The sequence below is a fragment of the Candoia aspera genome, chromosome 3 (genome assembly GCF_035149785.1).
Source record: "Candoia aspera isolate rCanAsp1 chromosome 3, rCanAsp1.hap2, whole genome shotgun sequence".
In the NCBI taxonomy this organism is placed as follows: domain Eukaryota; kingdom Metazoa; phylum Chordata; class Lepidosauria; order Squamata; family Boidae; genus Candoia; species Candoia aspera.
The window spans coordinates 20,717,262-20,735,750 of record NC_086155.1 but is presented as its reverse complement, the minus strand read 5'-3'; the positions used below and the strand labels follow the sequence as shown (position 1 = coordinate 20,735,750).

General features: G+C 37.2%; 1 protein-coding gene across 1 annotated transcript in view; it reads right to left on the bottom strand.

Annotated features, from left to right (window-relative positions):
* PREX1 (phosphatidylinositol-3,4,5-trisphosphate dependent Rac exchange factor 1) overlaps positions 1-18,230 on the bottom strand; it is a 132,688-nt gene extending 114,458 nt beyond the window's left edge. The window contains exons 1-4 of the mRNA XM_063297090.1: positions 18,153-18,230; positions 16,786-16,908; positions 11,794-11,898; positions 6,849-6,950 (exon numbers count right to left, since the gene is read on the bottom strand). Of these exons, the coding sequence (XP_063153160.1) occupies positions 6,849-6,950; positions 11,794-11,835 (144 nt within the window). The 5' untranslated portion in view covers positions 11,836-11,898; positions 16,786-16,908; positions 18,153-18,230. The remainder of the gene's footprint in view (positions 1-6,848; positions 6,951-11,793; positions 11,899-16,785; positions 16,909-18,152) is intronic.
* Positions 18,231-18,489: the final 259 nt, after the last annotated feature.

Sequence of the window (18,489 nt, the reverse complement as noted above, 5' to 3'; positions counted from 1 at the left end):
CCCTGCTTGACTCTTTAATTAAATTCTTCCTCTTAAGCTTAAAATAGGAGAATTGAAAGCCTGAAGTTGCCTTCCCTCCCCCACCCCATCTTAACAGACAGACTTTGCCTTTTCATGAACAAAATACATCCAGCATTTCAAAATTAGGGGCTGTGTGATTTCATTTCATTTTTAAATATGAATGCCCTCTGCTTTTCAGACAAGATCTCGCTCTTTTATCTTGTCTGGCTAGAATCACATGGTCTCTTGGCCCTCCAATTTACATCAGTATAATTTCTGCAAAACAATGTTTACAGACTGTATTAGCTTGCAGCAAAGAAGCTGAAATTCCAAGACCCGGGTTCTTGAGAGTCAAGTGGGACCAGCTTCATCTGGCAGACAACTCTTGCAAAGTGTGTCTTGCTTATCTCTATTTTTAATAGTCATGTCAATCAAAAATATTGCATCTAGGCAAGAAGGCATAAGAAAGGGTTAAAGGAAGATGCTATGCAACTAGAGTTGCTCTAGTGGGTTGAGGATCTGAGGAAAAGAACTGGCCGTACCATTAAACAAAGTGAGACAGTAACTCCAAGTAGCAATAGCAGCCCTCCAGTTATTCTACTTGGAATCTTCAGCCATTCCACTCCTGTTTTATCCTGCACTGCTAAATTGGTGTGTTTAAACCAACCCCCAGTTGTGCTGGAAGACCCCATCCTGATGCCAGAGAGTCAACTGTCAGTCCAGTCAACTTCTATGCAAGGAATAAAGCCCCCACCCATCCAAATGACTTTTGCCTGGGGTAACAAAAATGTCTTGGTTAAAGAAAAAGGGTTAACGTAAGAAACAAGTGCAATGAAGAAGGCAAATGCAGAGAAATGAGGACATGAAAGGCAGCATGAGAATGGCTTTGGAAACAAAATGCACAAAGCACTTTAGTCTGAGCAATCATTCCTGGGGAAAAGTCCGGCTTCATATCGTATTCACTAGGGCAAGAGAGTCCAGAAATGGCCTGCTTAGAGATTAAAGGAAATTCTGAGAAAAAATTATGGTGGTAAAGAAATTGCGGACCTGATATTAAAGCAAGCAATGAAGGAAAATAATTTGTTTCTAAGATCTCCCCCAGTTACCACACTGAACATTAATTTGATAATACGACACAGATCTACCTATAGAAGCCTGAGAGGTCAAAATAATTAAATGCAAAAGGAACTACCACAATTGAAATATCAGCATTCACTATCCACAGAAAGAGACTGTATAATCTATGTTCATTTCTCTTGTAAATGAATAAGCCCATGGGAAATAATTTACTCACTCTCTCTAGCATACACAGATAAAGCAATGTTTTTCTTACAAACTCTGCACTTTGGGCCAGTTCAGATTGTGGCTCTTTACATCAGTCTATATTCATACTAGTTGTATACATGCATGAGCAATGTAGTACAACAGAAGCTGCAAGTTTATATATCTCAGATATAGGATCTTGAGCTTAAATTTCCAAACGACAGGAACTGCCACTTTTGAAACCCATGAAGTATCCCATTTCATCTAGTATGCTACTGATGCCAGCAGCATCCTAAACGGTAACATAAAAAAGCACATAGCAAAATACAAAATAAACTACAATATTATGGAAGAAACTAGGGAAATATGCAAAAAGAAGGAAGTTTTAAAAATAAACCAAGCATAGCATTTCCTAGAAAAGATGTTGTTCTACTGAAACTTGCATTGTTTTTGTATGATCACCCTGTTGCCACCCAGTCTCTTCCTACAACACACCAGTAATCTTTAATTACTCACTTTGAGAGCAGAGCACTTTTTTTCTGCAGAAAATTACAAGTATCCGTATAACAGTATTCCATTGCTCCCTGCCCCTTACATTTCATGACACTACAGTGGGGCAGTACTTCCTGCACAATGCAAAACTGCTCTTCCATCAGATCTCCCAATTTTATACAATGAATAAGGAAATATTTTATTATAGTGAAATAATTTTTTTTTCAGAATTCAAAAAACACACAGCTGTCAATTTTCCTGCAGAGCTTTAAGTTGGGAAGGCTGATATTTCAGCACCTTAACATCTAGCTAATTAGCACTGTCCTGTCTTTTACACAATCCCAGCAAAAGATAAAAGGCACTTGGCTAGATTTCCATCACAGTGCTTATCTCTATTGATTTCTGACACCTACCAACATGAAGGGTTGCAAGCATTATGCTGTTTTGCATTTTCTTTCAAGTGAATCTGGAGTTCTGCAACTCAGTTTCTGCCTCTAGGTGATCCCTTCTTAGGAGTACAGGAAACTCCCTACCAAGGCTGTAGCCTATAATTATCAAATGCACTTTCAAGTGGTTCATACAGCTGGCAGGCATGGAAACCCAAATAATACAGCCTTGAGCTGCAGCCAGATACCTGAAAATCTGGGATGCAAATAAATGGCAGCAACTATCCATAATCCTTTTGCCAAACAACCATCAGTCTGTTGACTCCATGGATGTGTTGTGTTACTATGTCCCACATATCCCATTATGTTAGGGCACAAGGAAGCAGAGAGAAATGCTACTAATCTCCACCCTGAGGATGAGGTTTATATGTAACCACACTACTTTCAACTCACTCGAATCCCCAAGGGTCTCATTTTACTCACAGAATTTGTCCTGAGTGGAATACACTATTTCAGTGCCCAGAGGTTGAACCATGTAACAGCTGCCTCACCGCTGAACTCAACAGTTAAAAGCACAGATGCCTTATAACAGCAGGTATAAATGAAACTATAGGCTAGAAAAGTATTGAATAAATAAGTTAAATACACGGGCTGTGCAATATTACTATTATTTCCCAGCCAGCAAACTTTACTAATACCAAACTCTTCAACATTTCCTGCAACGATTAATGTCTAAGAATTGACTCAGGCTTTATACCTAGGACAAAGTAAGTTTCTCACTCCATCCCCTAACACTATAATCATAAGCACAGAATGAATTACACCACCCAAAATTCACACTAGTGATATTCATGTGTGAGTATAAATTCTTCATGCAATGCCCCAGTTCACCCCCAGATGACATAACTGATATAAAATATTAGAAGATAAAAGATTGTGGGGTGGGGGTTCCACTAGAATGATGATTCCTTATAGCTACGAAGTTTACTTTAACATCCAACTGGGCACATTTTTGCAGTTGTTTAGAAAACAGTGGTTTTAATTGTTTCTTTAGAAGAAACAAGGATGAAGAAATAAAATAAAAAAGAAATAGAATATAAACTTGAATACTGTTTCCCTTCAGTCTCCACAACTTTATAATCATATGTAATATACTTATCCCTTAATTTCTCATTTTTTGCAAGGTGTTTCTATTTCTTTCTCCTCTCTGATTTTCTTTTCCATTCCCAGCCCCTTTTTTTCTATTGAAATTCTGCTTGACATGTGATTAACTGTATGAGTTTGTTTCTGTGGGAGGAGAGGAAAGACATCTGTATCAATGGGTACATTAATCATTATTGTAAGATGAGAGAATATAACATCTGTTAATTAATATAACATCAGTGGTGACTTTGGCTTGGTCCGTATGCAACTGGATGAAGCAGTAATGTATTCAATTGAAGATACATTATTTGCTGCCTAAGATAATTAATTTGCTGCAAAAAAGAAACTACAACATCTATGCTAGAATCTCTCTTCTTGATGCACCTGAGATAGCATCCACCATCTGCAGTCCTTCAGGTTCCAGAGATTTGGGGTTGAGGCCCAGACTTGTCCTTTAAAAAGGTGTGGTGGGGAGCATGGGCAGATGAGAGAGGCAGGGGCATACATTAATAAGTAACTGAGGACAGCGTATAAATGTGGGGAAGGCTAGAATTAAGACTAAATAATTATATTGTCAATGCAATTAATGTAATTATTTTCCCATATATCTGTCATGAGTACTGATGGTGAGCAGGAAGGGGCCCCTATCCAGGGGGGAAAACACATGCGTAGTACTGAGGAGTTAAGCAGCCATTCAAAGAGACACAGAACAGACCCGCCTTGATTTTGGGGTTTATCTGTCTGGGTTTTTCCCACGCTTCTTCAGTTTGTTAGGATTTTCTGTCTAATGTAGCCGTAATAAACACTCGAGACCTATTCCTTGTCTCAGTGTGGTTCCTGACTGATAGGACAGTATCTTTTTTTTCTTCCACCATATTAAAAATTATAGTTTGGCAGCAACTAACTGTATTCACACAGTATTCTTAACCAAATCAGTTAAAAGATTTACTCAGTACATTTGCACAGCATAAGAAGCTTGGTCAGCTATAACTTTGATTATATTTTTGTGGCTTAGCATGTTATACGAACCTAACCTATTTGGTTATTGTTATGTGTGTTGTGTGAATCCAGATAATGGGTAAATTTAGCAACAAAGTTAAGTAGGTTGTGTAAATGCAGCTTTAGGGACTACCAATTCTGTTCCTGATCAGTCCTCTGCTTCTCATCAATTCTACGTTTTTCCATTTTCCATTTTGTTTCACAATCTCATAAATACAACTGAAAGCCAACCAAGCAATCCACATCAATGTGGATATGTAAGGAAGTAAAACATATAGTCTGGGATGAGTTCTGGGCACCTTTATCAAATCCCAACTTCCTTGGCCTGTTTATCCCATTCTAGAGGCTTTACGAAGGCCCCGGAGTGTCACCCATAATCCCAGAGTAAATCTATGGAATAAACATGCCCTCCCTTCCTGCTTAGCCTTGACCCGATAATTATTTTGGGCCTCTTGCAAAAATTGAGGCAGCAGTTTAAAACAAACTAAATTTTTCACAGCCTGACTCATAGACTTAAGTATGTAAAAAGCGACCAGGGTTTTTGGACTTTTGAAGCACTGTTCTATCTCAAGTATCTCAAGTTATTAGCACTAAGAAATATACTTCCATGAAAAGGACAGGCCTGATCTCCATTTGCAAAGGCATTTTTTGCACATCTCTCGTGTATACTTATCCCTACTCTGACCTTGTCCAACTGAGGCTTGAAAGTAATTCATGCAATATTGCTGGATTACACATTTGTAGCTCTCCATATGACAGCCCAAACTTTCTTAATTAAGTTTTGTGCCAGAAAAACCTTTCCCCTAGTTTATCGTAATGGCCTTCTCCCTTTACTCTGTTGGCATATGTGCATTTATTTGCCTGCCACAGTCATCTTTAAGAGAACATTTGGACTCATTTGACAGCAGCCTTGGATTTATCATTTTTAACAGTTTATTATTGATTGATTTTATGGATGTATTTCATGATTTTATTAATGTTTTATCTCATATGTTATAAGTTACCTAGAATCAGAACAGTAGGTGGAATATAGATAGATAAATGAAACAAATGAACAAGATAGGTAGTACACGACCTTACCTCCCCAAACTCATGGTACCATGTCAAACAAAGGAATGGGAAAAAGGCAAAATAGTGCAGCAAAACAAATAAACAAAAACCAATCCTTTAAATTTTTATTCCTCAGAGTCTATTCTTGCAATATTGTTTTTTAAAATGGAAGTGCTTCTCTCCTTCAGAGTGGCACACTCTTGCTTGACAAATACAAGTCCATCGTCATTTAAACTTACTGAGATATATATTTTACATCATGGAATACTGGAATATAAACATCATTCAAATTTAGTTCAAAAACAACAACTCTACAAACATTTTGGAAAAATGCTCAGAGTTTACCCCAGAAGCTACTTGTTGTTCTGCCAACATGCGCAACAATACTTTCAAAGTCCAGCACCCTACTGTGTCAGCTGATTATTTCAAAACACTTTTAAGGTCACTTTCATTTGTAGTCATAACTTGAGAATGAATGTGATTGTGACAAAGAAGTGAAGGGTTCTGCTGTTTTGCACAAAGATGATTGTACACCCCACAAATCACTGCAGAAAACATATTCAATTGCCAGTAGTACTGGAACAGTATGATAGAAGAACAAGAGTAGTCCTCTTTTATTACACATGTAGCCCACACTGGGGACCAGCCATGCGGAGGTCTAGTATGGATGATTTATTCCTCTCAAGAAAAAAAAGGGGGAGGGGAATCACCCAACAGTCACCAAAATTGAGGAAGGATAAAAAAATGAATGAATGAATGAAAAAAGACGTTCCTATATGATTCAGTAACCACTGAATGCTCTTTTAACACTGTCTTAGCAGAAAGTATAAAATACATCTTGCTTAAGGTTAATGTAGCATTCTGATCTGCAGTTTATACATATGTCTTGATGTTCACCTCATTTCATTGTAAAGAGGTATCATGTTATGGCTTCAGCATGCAAGGAGCCTCAGCAGTGTATGTACAATGGGTGCTCTATGAAGCAACTCAACATGCTCTAACATAATAGAACCAGTCAAGATTCAGCAGAGAAGCACTTGCCACAATAGACCCCAGAAAGTTAATTCTTCATATTCACATAATACTGTATGCATAATTAATAATCCAGGAATATTGCTGGTGGTAGAGAATTGTACTTGTCAATTGTTGAGTTTACATCTCACCATTTAATGACTGCAGCATCAAATACTGTCTTGATTGATCAAGTATCACAGACATAGCTGGCAGAATGTTATACAATAGTTTTCTTATATTTTAGCTCAAGTCATTGAATGTCAAATAATCAGGAATGAAACAGCTAAGTGGGACATTACATGCATGAATCAATCTGTAGTGAGCCATACAAATCATTTTTATTGTATTCAAGTTTTATAAACAGCCATTTTTTTTACTACAACTGGAGTGTGTTAATTTTCTCTGTAAGCAGGTAAGTTCATGCAGTGAGGAAAAGTGAAAAACTGCAGGACAATAATCCAAGAACATAGCTATCAGGACAAAGTCTTCACTTGGTGTTACCTTGAGGAGAAGTGGGTATTTGCAAATCCTCTGTATTGGAGTTAGGAGATAACCTTCAAGTGGAATGTCTGTAGTCTTTCTGCCTCCCAAAAGCATGCAGCTCTGTAAACAAAAAAGAACAGGAATATTACATTTGGCTCAAAACATCTCAAGATATCATTGTAATGAACGACATTTTGTAGAGTTGGTTATCTGTTGGAGTCTTATATGAATGATGGACTGAGAAAGTATTAAAAAATCCTTTCAATGCATAGAAAAAATAAAGGAACATTTTATTCATTAAATGTATGGTCTGTTTTCTTTAATAGGACTCAAGATAACATGTGCAGGGTTCCCAGAAGATCTCCCAACCAAGCACTGCTCAAGGCTGATGCTTCATATGCCTTTATATTGCAATTCAGCACATTCCTCACCAAAAATTCCAAGTCAAAATTGTACAACACAAAAATGTCTGGACAGCCATGTATATTTTATCCAAATAGCTATCCCATTCACAGATAAAATGTACAGCTAAGCTGGAATGCATATTTTTAGGATTTAAACACTCTAACATTTGGGTTCTTAGCCAACATGATGGCATCTGCATACAAATGTATCCATATATTTGCATTCCCAATCAATATACCACTACCATCACTACAGGCATTAAGTAACTCAGAATATGTATCCTTATAAATACTAAGCCATTTACTAAACATTGCATTTATTCTCACACAGGATTAACTTTCAGCATATATTGCTATCATTGCAGACAATAACCAACCTTCATCTCCATATATATGCAAAACAAATTCCTTAATTCTAGCCTATTCACTTTATCTTACATTTTCTCTAAATCAGAGGTACTCAAACTGCAGTATCATGACTCCTTAAAATGATAATTATAGATTTTACAGTGCTTCTCATTAATGTAACACTACACACTTCTGTAGCACATGGGCACCTGCAGCAGGAGAAATGGGGAAGGGGTGAATGATGTTACTTGCATGATGGCATCATCACACAAATTTAGTTACATATTTATGTAAGACATTAGGATGCAAATATATAATAGTGGCATTTATGTGATGACATTTTCATGTGCATGTCATTATTTCAGTATCACTGTAATTTGTGGCAGATGTTGTTGCTATGCCATTTTACAATATAATTCATTTTATTCTGTTCCAAGCAGCTTCTACATCTTTCTCCCTTATGTCCACTTTCCATCCAAGGTTTTTAGGGACCACATATGGCACCTATACTTCAGACTGCATACCTCTGGACTACATCTTCTTTAAATTAGAGCAACAAGGTATCCATGGAAACCCATGCCTCCTCAAATCCCTGGGTAATATTGTAGACCCTCAAATTAACTAAAAATGAGATTTTAAAATTAGACAATCTTGCAAGTCTTTGCCATTTTTACATGAAAACTTACAAGACTTGAGAAAACTTGTGAGAACTCAAGGTTGAGAGTGCCAAAATCTCATTACATTTGACAATTTCACAAGAATTTAGCAATTAAAAAAATGGGCACAGAGATCATTCCAAGGTAGGATCTCTATTTCAGGTAGAGATGTCTATTTTTAAATTATTCTCATTTTATTGTAATATTATCATGCTGGTCATAATTTATATGGAGAGGTAGGAAGATGGAAGACACAATAAGAAGGGGATAGATGGAACTACCAATTCACAAAATCAGACTTCCACATCAATACCGCATGTAATGATTTCGAATGTCTTTCAAGGACAAGCAAAGTAACACCACAGCCCCAAGACCTTCTCAGCTTGTGAAACAATGAACAAGGCTATAGATTTTTTTTTTTCTGGCAATCCAATAAATTCAGGAAATGTGCTGGATTAACAGCTGTACTCAGATCTCCTCTTAATAATTCAAGTTAAAGACATAAATTAATACACCAGGGAAAAAAGGAGTGAAAGCTTTAATAGAGCATAAGTAAGCAAGCTTGCACCCACTGGCAACAATGCAACACAGATACAACATATGCAGATACAGATACAAACAAGCAAAAATAGGTCTGCACTAGGGACATAAGTGTCAGAACCAGGCCAAGAACCACACTGAGCTGATATCTCCAACTCTAGTTCTTTATTGTTCTCACCATATAGACAGAATCTTGCCAGACTAAAGCTACTCTAACTAACCCAAGCACAAACAACCTGAGAGTCTCTAGGGTGGGGCCACCTTGAGTCTCTTTGCTTTCCCTCCCTCCTTCCTGAGAGCTAGCAGCAGCGCTGAAATCCACCACAATAAGTGCTTTTATGGGGAGATAAACAGTAAGGGGGGCCCTGTAGGGGACACTGCTCAGTTCCAATGCAGATTGAAAAAGTCCTCAGTTTCCATATTTTGCATCTTCTTACAGGGATGGGAAAAGCTTATCTCAGACCAGTTGTCCCAGACCAGAGGAGACAACTCTGGCAACAGTCCTCCATCCCCTTTTCACCTCTCAGATGGACTAACACAATGAGCTCTACAAAGGGCTGTTTTTGAAGACTACTCAGAAGTTAAAATTGGTACAAAATACAGCAGTGGAGGTTGTGAGAGTCTGGATAGAGAGAAACAGCTGAGACGGAACCCAAGCAAGATGGAAGTTTAGGAAGATAATTAAGTCCTGGGTATTTTATGGAACATTTGGGGACTGAAGAGCTGACCTGATGAATATATCTTAGATGAGTGATGGATACTGGTAATAAATGGTTGTTATCTATTTTATCAGGGTCTGATTATATTTATATATTTATATAAATTTATATTATATATACACACACACACACATGTTTGTTTCTTTTTTCTTTTTTAATATGTATGTTTTGATAATATTTTATGTACAGTATGCCTTAATAAGTGACTTAGCTTCAACTGATTGAAGCAGCATAGAAGCACAGTAATAATTCAATAATGCAATCTGTTCAGTGTATGCATCCTGATTAGAGATGCTGAAGGTTCCCCCCACATGACAGCAGAGGAAGGAGCCAGAAAACAACATTTCTCCATTTTCACTCCATCCCCATGGAACAGTTTGCCCTCAGAGATCTGCATGGCGCAATCCCTGATGGTTTTCAGGAAAATAATTAAAACAGAATTGGTCTGTAGAGCTTTTAATTGCTAATGCTGCTGGGACTGGATGCCAAGGGAGTAGTATTATTTACAGGTTTTTTTAATGGAAAGTTTTATAGGTTTATGGATATGTATAAACTGCCAGGAGTCCATGTGGAGTTGTCAATATATAAATATTGCAATATATTTAAATAATCCATGGGGAACTATAGTAAGTACCAATAATACTGACAGGCTAAAGGTCTAATTGTCTACAGGGCAATTTCTTATGTTGTGGGGTGGGTAAGTTAAAATATAATGGAAGAACAGCCTACCGGTAGCTTGGATTGCTTGTTTGAACATCAGCATATTGTATGAACACAACCAATTCTTGTTTATTCAATAAATCATAGGTACACTCACCATGGCTTAGCATAATGTGTAAAACCAGCCAGTATTTATTTATTTATTTATCTAATTTATCCCTGCCCATCTCCTCCCATCAGGGGACTCTGGGCAATTTACAACAATAGATTAAAAAACATAACCATAAATACACAGAATAAAATACAGTAATAAATAATATAAATAGAGGTAAAAATAAAGTATGTGAATCCACTCATTGTGGTTTGCAAACTATAGTTTATAGTTTGCATGGTGCATGAACCCATTATCAATAACCATAGAGATTCTGAGTATTGATTTCTTTGATCAGTGTACCTGGCTAAGAATACATTTAAAATGCATTGAGCTGAATAAATTATACTTTAGTGTACAGTACAGGGTCATTCTTTTACTGTTTAATTTTAAGCCTGGCATAGTAAGTCAGGATCGTTGTCATGTTACAAAAATGGACACTGGGGTTCTTTCAACCAGCAAACTGCTGGATTCAGTTTTTTGACAATGTCAAAAATCCACCAGTGAGTCAAGGTAATACAGTTGATTTACTGTCAAGTTTGTTGTTAATCTTACACAGCATAGGGAACTATGCCAATGGAACCTATGGCTCTCCAGATTTGCTGAATTACAACTCCCATCAGCTCCTATTAGCATGGGTAATGGTGAGGAAACTTGGGTATTGTAAATGAACATCTGGAGGACATAGGTTCTTACGCAATATTAAACTCAGCAATTTATCAACAGATATTTGCCCACACTCTGTGCTATTTTATTTATTTATCATATTTTTATCACTGCCCATCTCCCTCATAAGGGGGACTCTGGGCGGTTGCACAGAAGTACAACATAGCAGAGTCCAGATGCAAAGAAACATTCTGGCAGCTCTACTGTTCAAAAATGGGAAGCATTTTTTTTTTCAAAAAAGGAACTGAAAAGAGAGTGGAGAAAAACCACTTGTATGAGAAGCAAAACACTAAGAAAGTCTTAAAAGGTGCAAAGCAAATAATCAGTACATGAAAGGCCAATACATTTTTGTTATTATTTTTCCCCCTCAGCCACAAAGAAACCAGTTTTTCCTGTTTCCATCCTTTGTAACCAACCTTTCCTCAAGAGAACTCCAGTTCACATAAATAGGATGCCCATCCCAGCCCCAACCTGACCCACTTCTGCTACCTTTCTATGAGGTGAGATCTGGTTCCTCCAACTCAGCCCCCACTAAATATACTCTACTGTACTATAATGTTCCAGAATTTACAGCCAGCATGTTGTATACCATAGTGCTGCCCCATTCCAGTTTGTTATTTTTCAATGATTGGGGGGGTGGGATGGGAAGCAAATTGGCTATGATTCTGAATGAAATGACCATGGATGGGGAAGGACTTCAGAATCCCTCCCCATTTTGTCTGGGGCATTCATGACTCTACTTTCGTTTTGAGTGTTGGAGCAGGCTTGTCCGTAACAAAGAAGTTTATCCTGACAGTTTATGGTACCATTGATTCTTACCAATAGGAATGCTCTCACAGGAGGGATCTTGTTCAGTTCCATCAAAAGCCTGAGTGCTTTTTCATGGTTGCTGCAATACTCCTCATATACAATGAACTTGTCTTTCTGTAAGAACAGGAAAATAAATTTATGTTAATTAAAGCATTCCACTGATTATCATTGGTATCTTATCTCAAATCAATGTAAGCTAAACTTCCCATCAAAGCAGTGTAAATACGTACAGTACATCATGGGATATGCACTGCAGCACAAACACTGGTGATGTTACCTGCAATGCTTGAATTTCATACTGTCTGAGTTCACACATCATGTTAAATCAGGAGTGGACAGCTTGTGGCTCCAAAGCAGCAGGCAGCATCCAAGTTCTTTGTTGTGATTCTCCTGGAGCAACGTCTCATTATAAGTCACCAGACTGGCTTCCTGCCATTTATAGGTAGGGAATACCCAATATGCATGCATGCATGCATGCATGTATTTGTTTACTTACTTATTTAGAAAATGTACAGTATGTGGCTGCCTACCTTATATATAATAATCCTAGCTGGGTCTCAGCAAGAGACCATAAAAATAAAATATAAATATAAACGCACAAAACCTCACAAAAAACTTATTTCAGTGTAGGCCCTAAAATAAGCTTAACACATGTGTGAACAACAACAAAAGCAATAATTTTAAAAATGGAGGGAAAAATAGATAATTTCCTAGCCCTATGCTAATTCATAATATGGCCATAGTTAACAAAATCATAGCTTAGCATGATGTGTGAATCCAGCCAGTACACTCAAGAAGTCTTTTGAATGGCTTTCAGTGAATAACTGTTTAATCAAGTTACGCAGAAGATAGGAGCCAAAGTGTATACAAATGTACTTTAAAGTAGAGAGAAAGAGAGAGTGCCTTCCAACTCCTTCCTATCCTCTTCTGGCATTTTCATTAAATCAGAGACACAGTTCATAAATGAATCTTCCCAGATCTGTTCAATTTGAGACAATGATTTATAAGAACCTATATACTAGAGTTAATATATTTTATTTTATTATTTTATTAATCAAATTTATCACTGCACATCTCCCAAAAGGAACTCTGGGTGGTTTACAATTAATCCTATACATTTCATAAATATACAAATCCTGCAATTATATATGCTAGTTAATTTATAGATGGTATGTTGTTAAAATAAATATGAGTTTGATAAGAAAGCAAATTTACACAATTGTTTAAATTTTCCCAAAATGTATTTCTTAGAGAAAGAGAGAAAGTAAGAGATAGAAATAGAATGCACTGTTTATAATTTTCAGATTTCAGATAATTTTAGATCTCTTCATCATATTTTATGTGCATTAGGGCTTACTAGTCTTTCAGATTGAATTTGGAAAAGGTGCTTCAGAATGTATGGGAGTGTGGGAGTGGCATATCCCTCCAACTCATTAAAGCAGCTGCATCTTCCACTTCTGGTTCACTATCCTGGAAACAGGTGTAGCTTCTTTAATGACTTCTACTTAGGGACTTCTGTACTTTCCAAAGCTCTTCTTCTGAATCAGATTCAAAGCATTGCACAGCCCTGGTAGTGAATTCTATATATTATGTGTTGTCCTGAAAATACTTTTTGTTTTTCCTAAGTGTGCTGACAATGATTCATTCTAAAAAAGTTAACTATGAATTCTCTTCCTTGTATTACATGAAAAAGAATTACAGTTTTGAAAGAACACAAAGCTCAGATAGAGAATCTGGAGGCCACTTAAAGTGTTATTTTTATTCTAAGTTTTACTTCTTTTATAATTTAAATTTATTTGATGGTCTGTCTCTTCTTTTATCACTCCATATATCTCCATCCAAACATAGGGAAATGTAACATACAGCCACAAAAAGGTTATGGGAAAAAAGTAGGGAAGCAGGTAATTTGGGCATTATATCCTTGCTATGTAACACATCTATAATTGCAACAGCCTCAACTTCAGGCAATTTTGAACAGAAGTTTGGAATACTAAAAAGATAAATGTTTCTAGCTACCAGATGGAGAAAACTGTAACCTATGATGAAACAGAATAAAACACTGTTTTTTCTTAATTGTATACCTTGGCTGTGTTCATATATCATTCTAAGCTAGTGATGTTGGTTGGTTTCAGCTTAGCATAATGTAGGAGCACAACCATTGTAGTCTGCAACCAAGTTTATAGGTTGGCATGTTATACAAACCCAGCCAATTTTGTTTTATTCAAAAAAACAGTGTAACGAAAAAAATGGTTTACTATACCTTATGAACACAGCCTTCAGATAATAGGACACTGCATTATATCCACCCTTTTGTGTAAAAAAAATTAACCCAGTCAGGTGCTAACCCAGTCAAATCTCTTGCCAAAGATATTAGTAATACACAATCCCATTTTCAGGGTCAAAAGTCATCATTTTGAGCAGAGTTTCTACTCATTTTCTCCAAGAAAGAGCCCTGGCATCAGGAATGTATTGGCAAGTCTTCAAGGTATTGACAAGGTAGCAGTAGGTATGGAATGAACTGCCCCTTCATAACTCCACAGCTGACTGGGTTTAGGAATCCAAACATCTCACAACCTACCCATGTACCAGTAAAACGGATTGTGCTAACACAATCACCATGTGAGACCATAGGTCCATGTAGCTCAAACCACATTGTGCTAAGATTCCACTGCATCTAAACCATGATGCAACCCAATTTACAGTGCAAGATCAGGGTTAGACACTCTCATAAACCTAAATCTGAAACACTTTTTTCCATCCTTGTTTGTAATCTGAACTAGAACCAGAGGTAGAAAAACAATATTTCACAGGAGAGCAAGACAGCTAAATTTGTACCATAATCCCACATAATCTCAATGGCTCTGCTTGCATGGGAAGTTAGAAACTACAGCCCAACATGTCTGGAGGGCACCAGATTGAAGATTGCTTTAGGGTACATCCCAGTCACAGGTCATTAAAGCCCCAGTGCCTGATGGGGCATATAGTACATGGGAATTTATACAAGTCAAACATTGTAAGACTTACTTCTTTTTTGTCATAGCCATTAATATCACCCAGCTCTTTTCAGCTGACCTTATCCCAGGGAAATAGCACCCAGTGTTGATTTGTTGATTTTGATTGCAGCTCTGCAACACCGGCCATATTTTTAGAGATTATATTTAGATCATGACATCTCCTGGCAAACCACAGTTCAATATATTCAATAATTATAAAGATGCCAGAGGGCTTTCATCAAGTCTTACCAGCTGTCCTTGCACAAGACCACAAGTATGAAAGCCACGCTTTTAAATTACTTAGTGCTTTAAGTGTTTAATTTTCTCTCCGGGTGACACCGAGGTTTCTTCATAGGATGAGGAAACTATCAGTTACATAATTAGAGATGCTACCCTCAGAAAACTGAACCTGCACTTATCAAGCATATTATGATCACTGATTGCAACTATTTAAAAATAGATCTTTTCTTGCTCAGCAAATTCTTTCAGTATGCTGCCCTGTAACGTAGGACTACCACACATATTACCACATTACTAAATTCACTGGATGAATTCCTGCATTATGCATGTGACAGTCATGTGTAATTGCAATTCTGTAGGCAGTTGTATGCAACAGGAATATGCAACTAGCCCATTTCCTGGTACACATACATTGCAGGCACATACATGCACAGTCCCATCTTAGGCAAGAAAGCCAGCTGGGTGACCTTGGGCCAGGCACTCTCTCTCAGCTCAACTCACCTCACAGGGTTGTTGTTGTTGTGGGGAAAATAGGAGGAGGAAGGAGTATTAGGTATGTTCGCTGTCTTGAGTTATTTATGAAAATAATAAAGGCGGGATAAAAATTAAGTAAATAAATATGCCATGCACATATAACACATTTAACATATAACACTTATAACACCATGTGCACAGATATGCACATATAACACCATCATATAAGTTAGTTTAGTGTCTGCAATACATTAATTCCTATTTAAGAATGCATTCTATGTAAGAATTAATACCATGTATATCCATAGATGCAATCACAATTAAATATAAGGTTTTGTTGTTAGTAGTTTAAATAGCAAATAAGATTTCCTACTCTAGCAGAACTGAACAACCTGGCTGTCAGGGCTTTTGACTCTACTTGGGCCTGACAGGCACTTTGCTGTGCAGAGATCTAGTCTAGTACTCAAAGAGGTCTACTGCTATCCCTAAGCTGCACCATGCTTGCTAGAGAAAGTAGATGAAAATAGAAAACCCTACTTCTACATCAGATCAGAAAAAAATATATGGCTTTGTCTATGGGCTGGGCGTTAGAAGAAGACAGCTATGCAAACATGTCCTTAGGGGAATATATGGATGTGCCCTAAGGGCAACCCTGGACTTCTCAACAAACAAAGGAATGGATACCATATCAAGATATTTTGACATTAACTGAAAAGCTCTACAGAATTAGATTTTGCCTCCTAAAAAATTATAGAAGTGCATTAGGGTACGGAGGACAATGGATATGAAGAAGATGCAAAAGGGCTTGAACATCCAGCACATTCCAAACTACAACTCAATTCAATTCTAAAACTGTCCCCTATATCCCTGCAATGTTACAGGCACTTTACTTTCCTGTTTTCAGGGGAAAAAATAACAAGGTAAAAACCCCAAACATGAGACAGTCGTCTTCCCAGGAGGTTGGGACAAAATGCACTCATATTTGCAGACACACTGATCTGGTGTGGCTTGTTTATTTGGGCTTAGAATAACATGTGAAGTCAGGGCTGTGAATTTTTGTGTTTCTCCAAATCGTTGACAAAGAGCTGGAAGAGAGAAGTTTTTCTCTGCTTAGAGGAACCCTACATCAATTCAGGCATCTCATGAAACTACTTGATTGCCAAATCCAGTGCATTTAATTTGCATCAAGATACACAATTTCCGAGTCTGGCCACAGCCCAGTAGCAGTTTGAGACTGCTTCAAGATGCAGGTATGAAACACATTACCAAAATGTATTTTAATTAACATACTCACAAATTTTAAGAAAACATCTCCCAGTTCATGCTGAGACTGAGGTTCTGGATGTAAACAGTATTCTAGAGCAGTCAGGAAGTCCTTATGAACATCAAGTATATCTTCTATATTGGAAAATAAAATCTGCAACATAAAGAGAGTCTCCAGTAATAATTGCTAATGAAAGCTTTGCAGATTCTTGTCCCTCCACCCATTTCAAACAATCCTTGAGTTTGTCTTATATTGTTTAATATTTCGTAACAAAATAACAATTTAACATTTAATATAAACATTAGGAAAAAAATTCAGTAAAGGCTATACAGGAACTAAGAAACTTAATTAACTATGGTTTGGCACAATTTCTGAACAAAGATTATCCTATTGCAAAGTTTTAAGTCCTTAATAACTTACTATTTTCACTAATTCTACAATGAAGAGATACCTGTCAGGCTTTAAACTGAAAAGTTCAACCCTTTGGTTTAATAACGTAGTAAAAAGAAAAATCTTAAGCAGTGGTGAGGGGTTGAAACAGACAAGGGGTGGGGGTTGAAACAGACAAGATAGCAGACATGGTATCACAGTCCAATCCCCACCCCTTTTGTACATGCATGGGATGACACGTCCACCACAGAAGCCCAAAGAAACTTCAGGCATAAACATATTTAATCAGGTGAGAAAAAATTAATCTGGATGCAGTATTTGATTGTACAACAGATATATTTAGGACCTTCACAAGCAATACATGAATTGGAGTAGAAACAATAATGCTACTGTCTTTCTATTTGCAGCATTTAAAAGCCAGAAAAACCTCACTGCTAAACTTTTTTGTTTGCTGGACAGTAGCTGAAGGCAACAGAACAGCTTAAGGACTAAATGACCCTGGAAGAAAAGTCAATGACATGCACAGTTCCTCTCTCCAAGAGATAAAGGGATTTAGCAAGGTGAGAAAATACAAGCATCTAGTTTTGCAAGCCAGAGGTGCTTTGCTTTAAGTTGAAAAACAAATTGAAAGGAATGGGGATTGCAATTAGAAATCATAGATTTATCCAATTAGACTTTCTGTTGGCTTTAGGAGAACAATATTTAGGGGCTGTGGTTGGACCTGAGCCTCATGATCTGCACATGGCTGCCACATTCATTTCTTCATTCATTATAGGACAGAATATTATTGGATTTAACTGCACAAATGAAAAAGAAAAGATCTTCCCTGCTGTTTTCCACCTATAACACATGTCATAGGAGTGTATAGTTTCTGTTCATTTAAGGTAATGTGGCAATCCAAGCATTGCAGCTGCTAAAAATCCACTGACAGAATTAAGGTTGGGCTTGATGTTACCCCAATCCTAACCCAATAATTCTTAAAGAAATCAATGTTTTGGAAGCATTACCTTGACATTTTCCTCTGTTATATATTTCTCAGCTTTATCCACAGCATTTTGTCTAATTCGATGCAGAAAGGCCTGCAGGGAAATAAAAAAAGGAGAGAGTATTATTTTCAAACTGATCCTTCCTTCATTTCACTTATTATATCTTCAGGGTTTTCACTGGCATTGAGCCATGAGATACAAATCTGGGATTCTTCTGGGATAAAGGGGAGATCATTTTACATATTCGTAATCATCAGCTGTAACATTCTGATATCGGAACACCACGTTTTGATAAAAGCATCTCTTTCAACTTGCTTGGACCCTGCCTGACAACAAGTATCTTCCTTCAGAAGCTCTT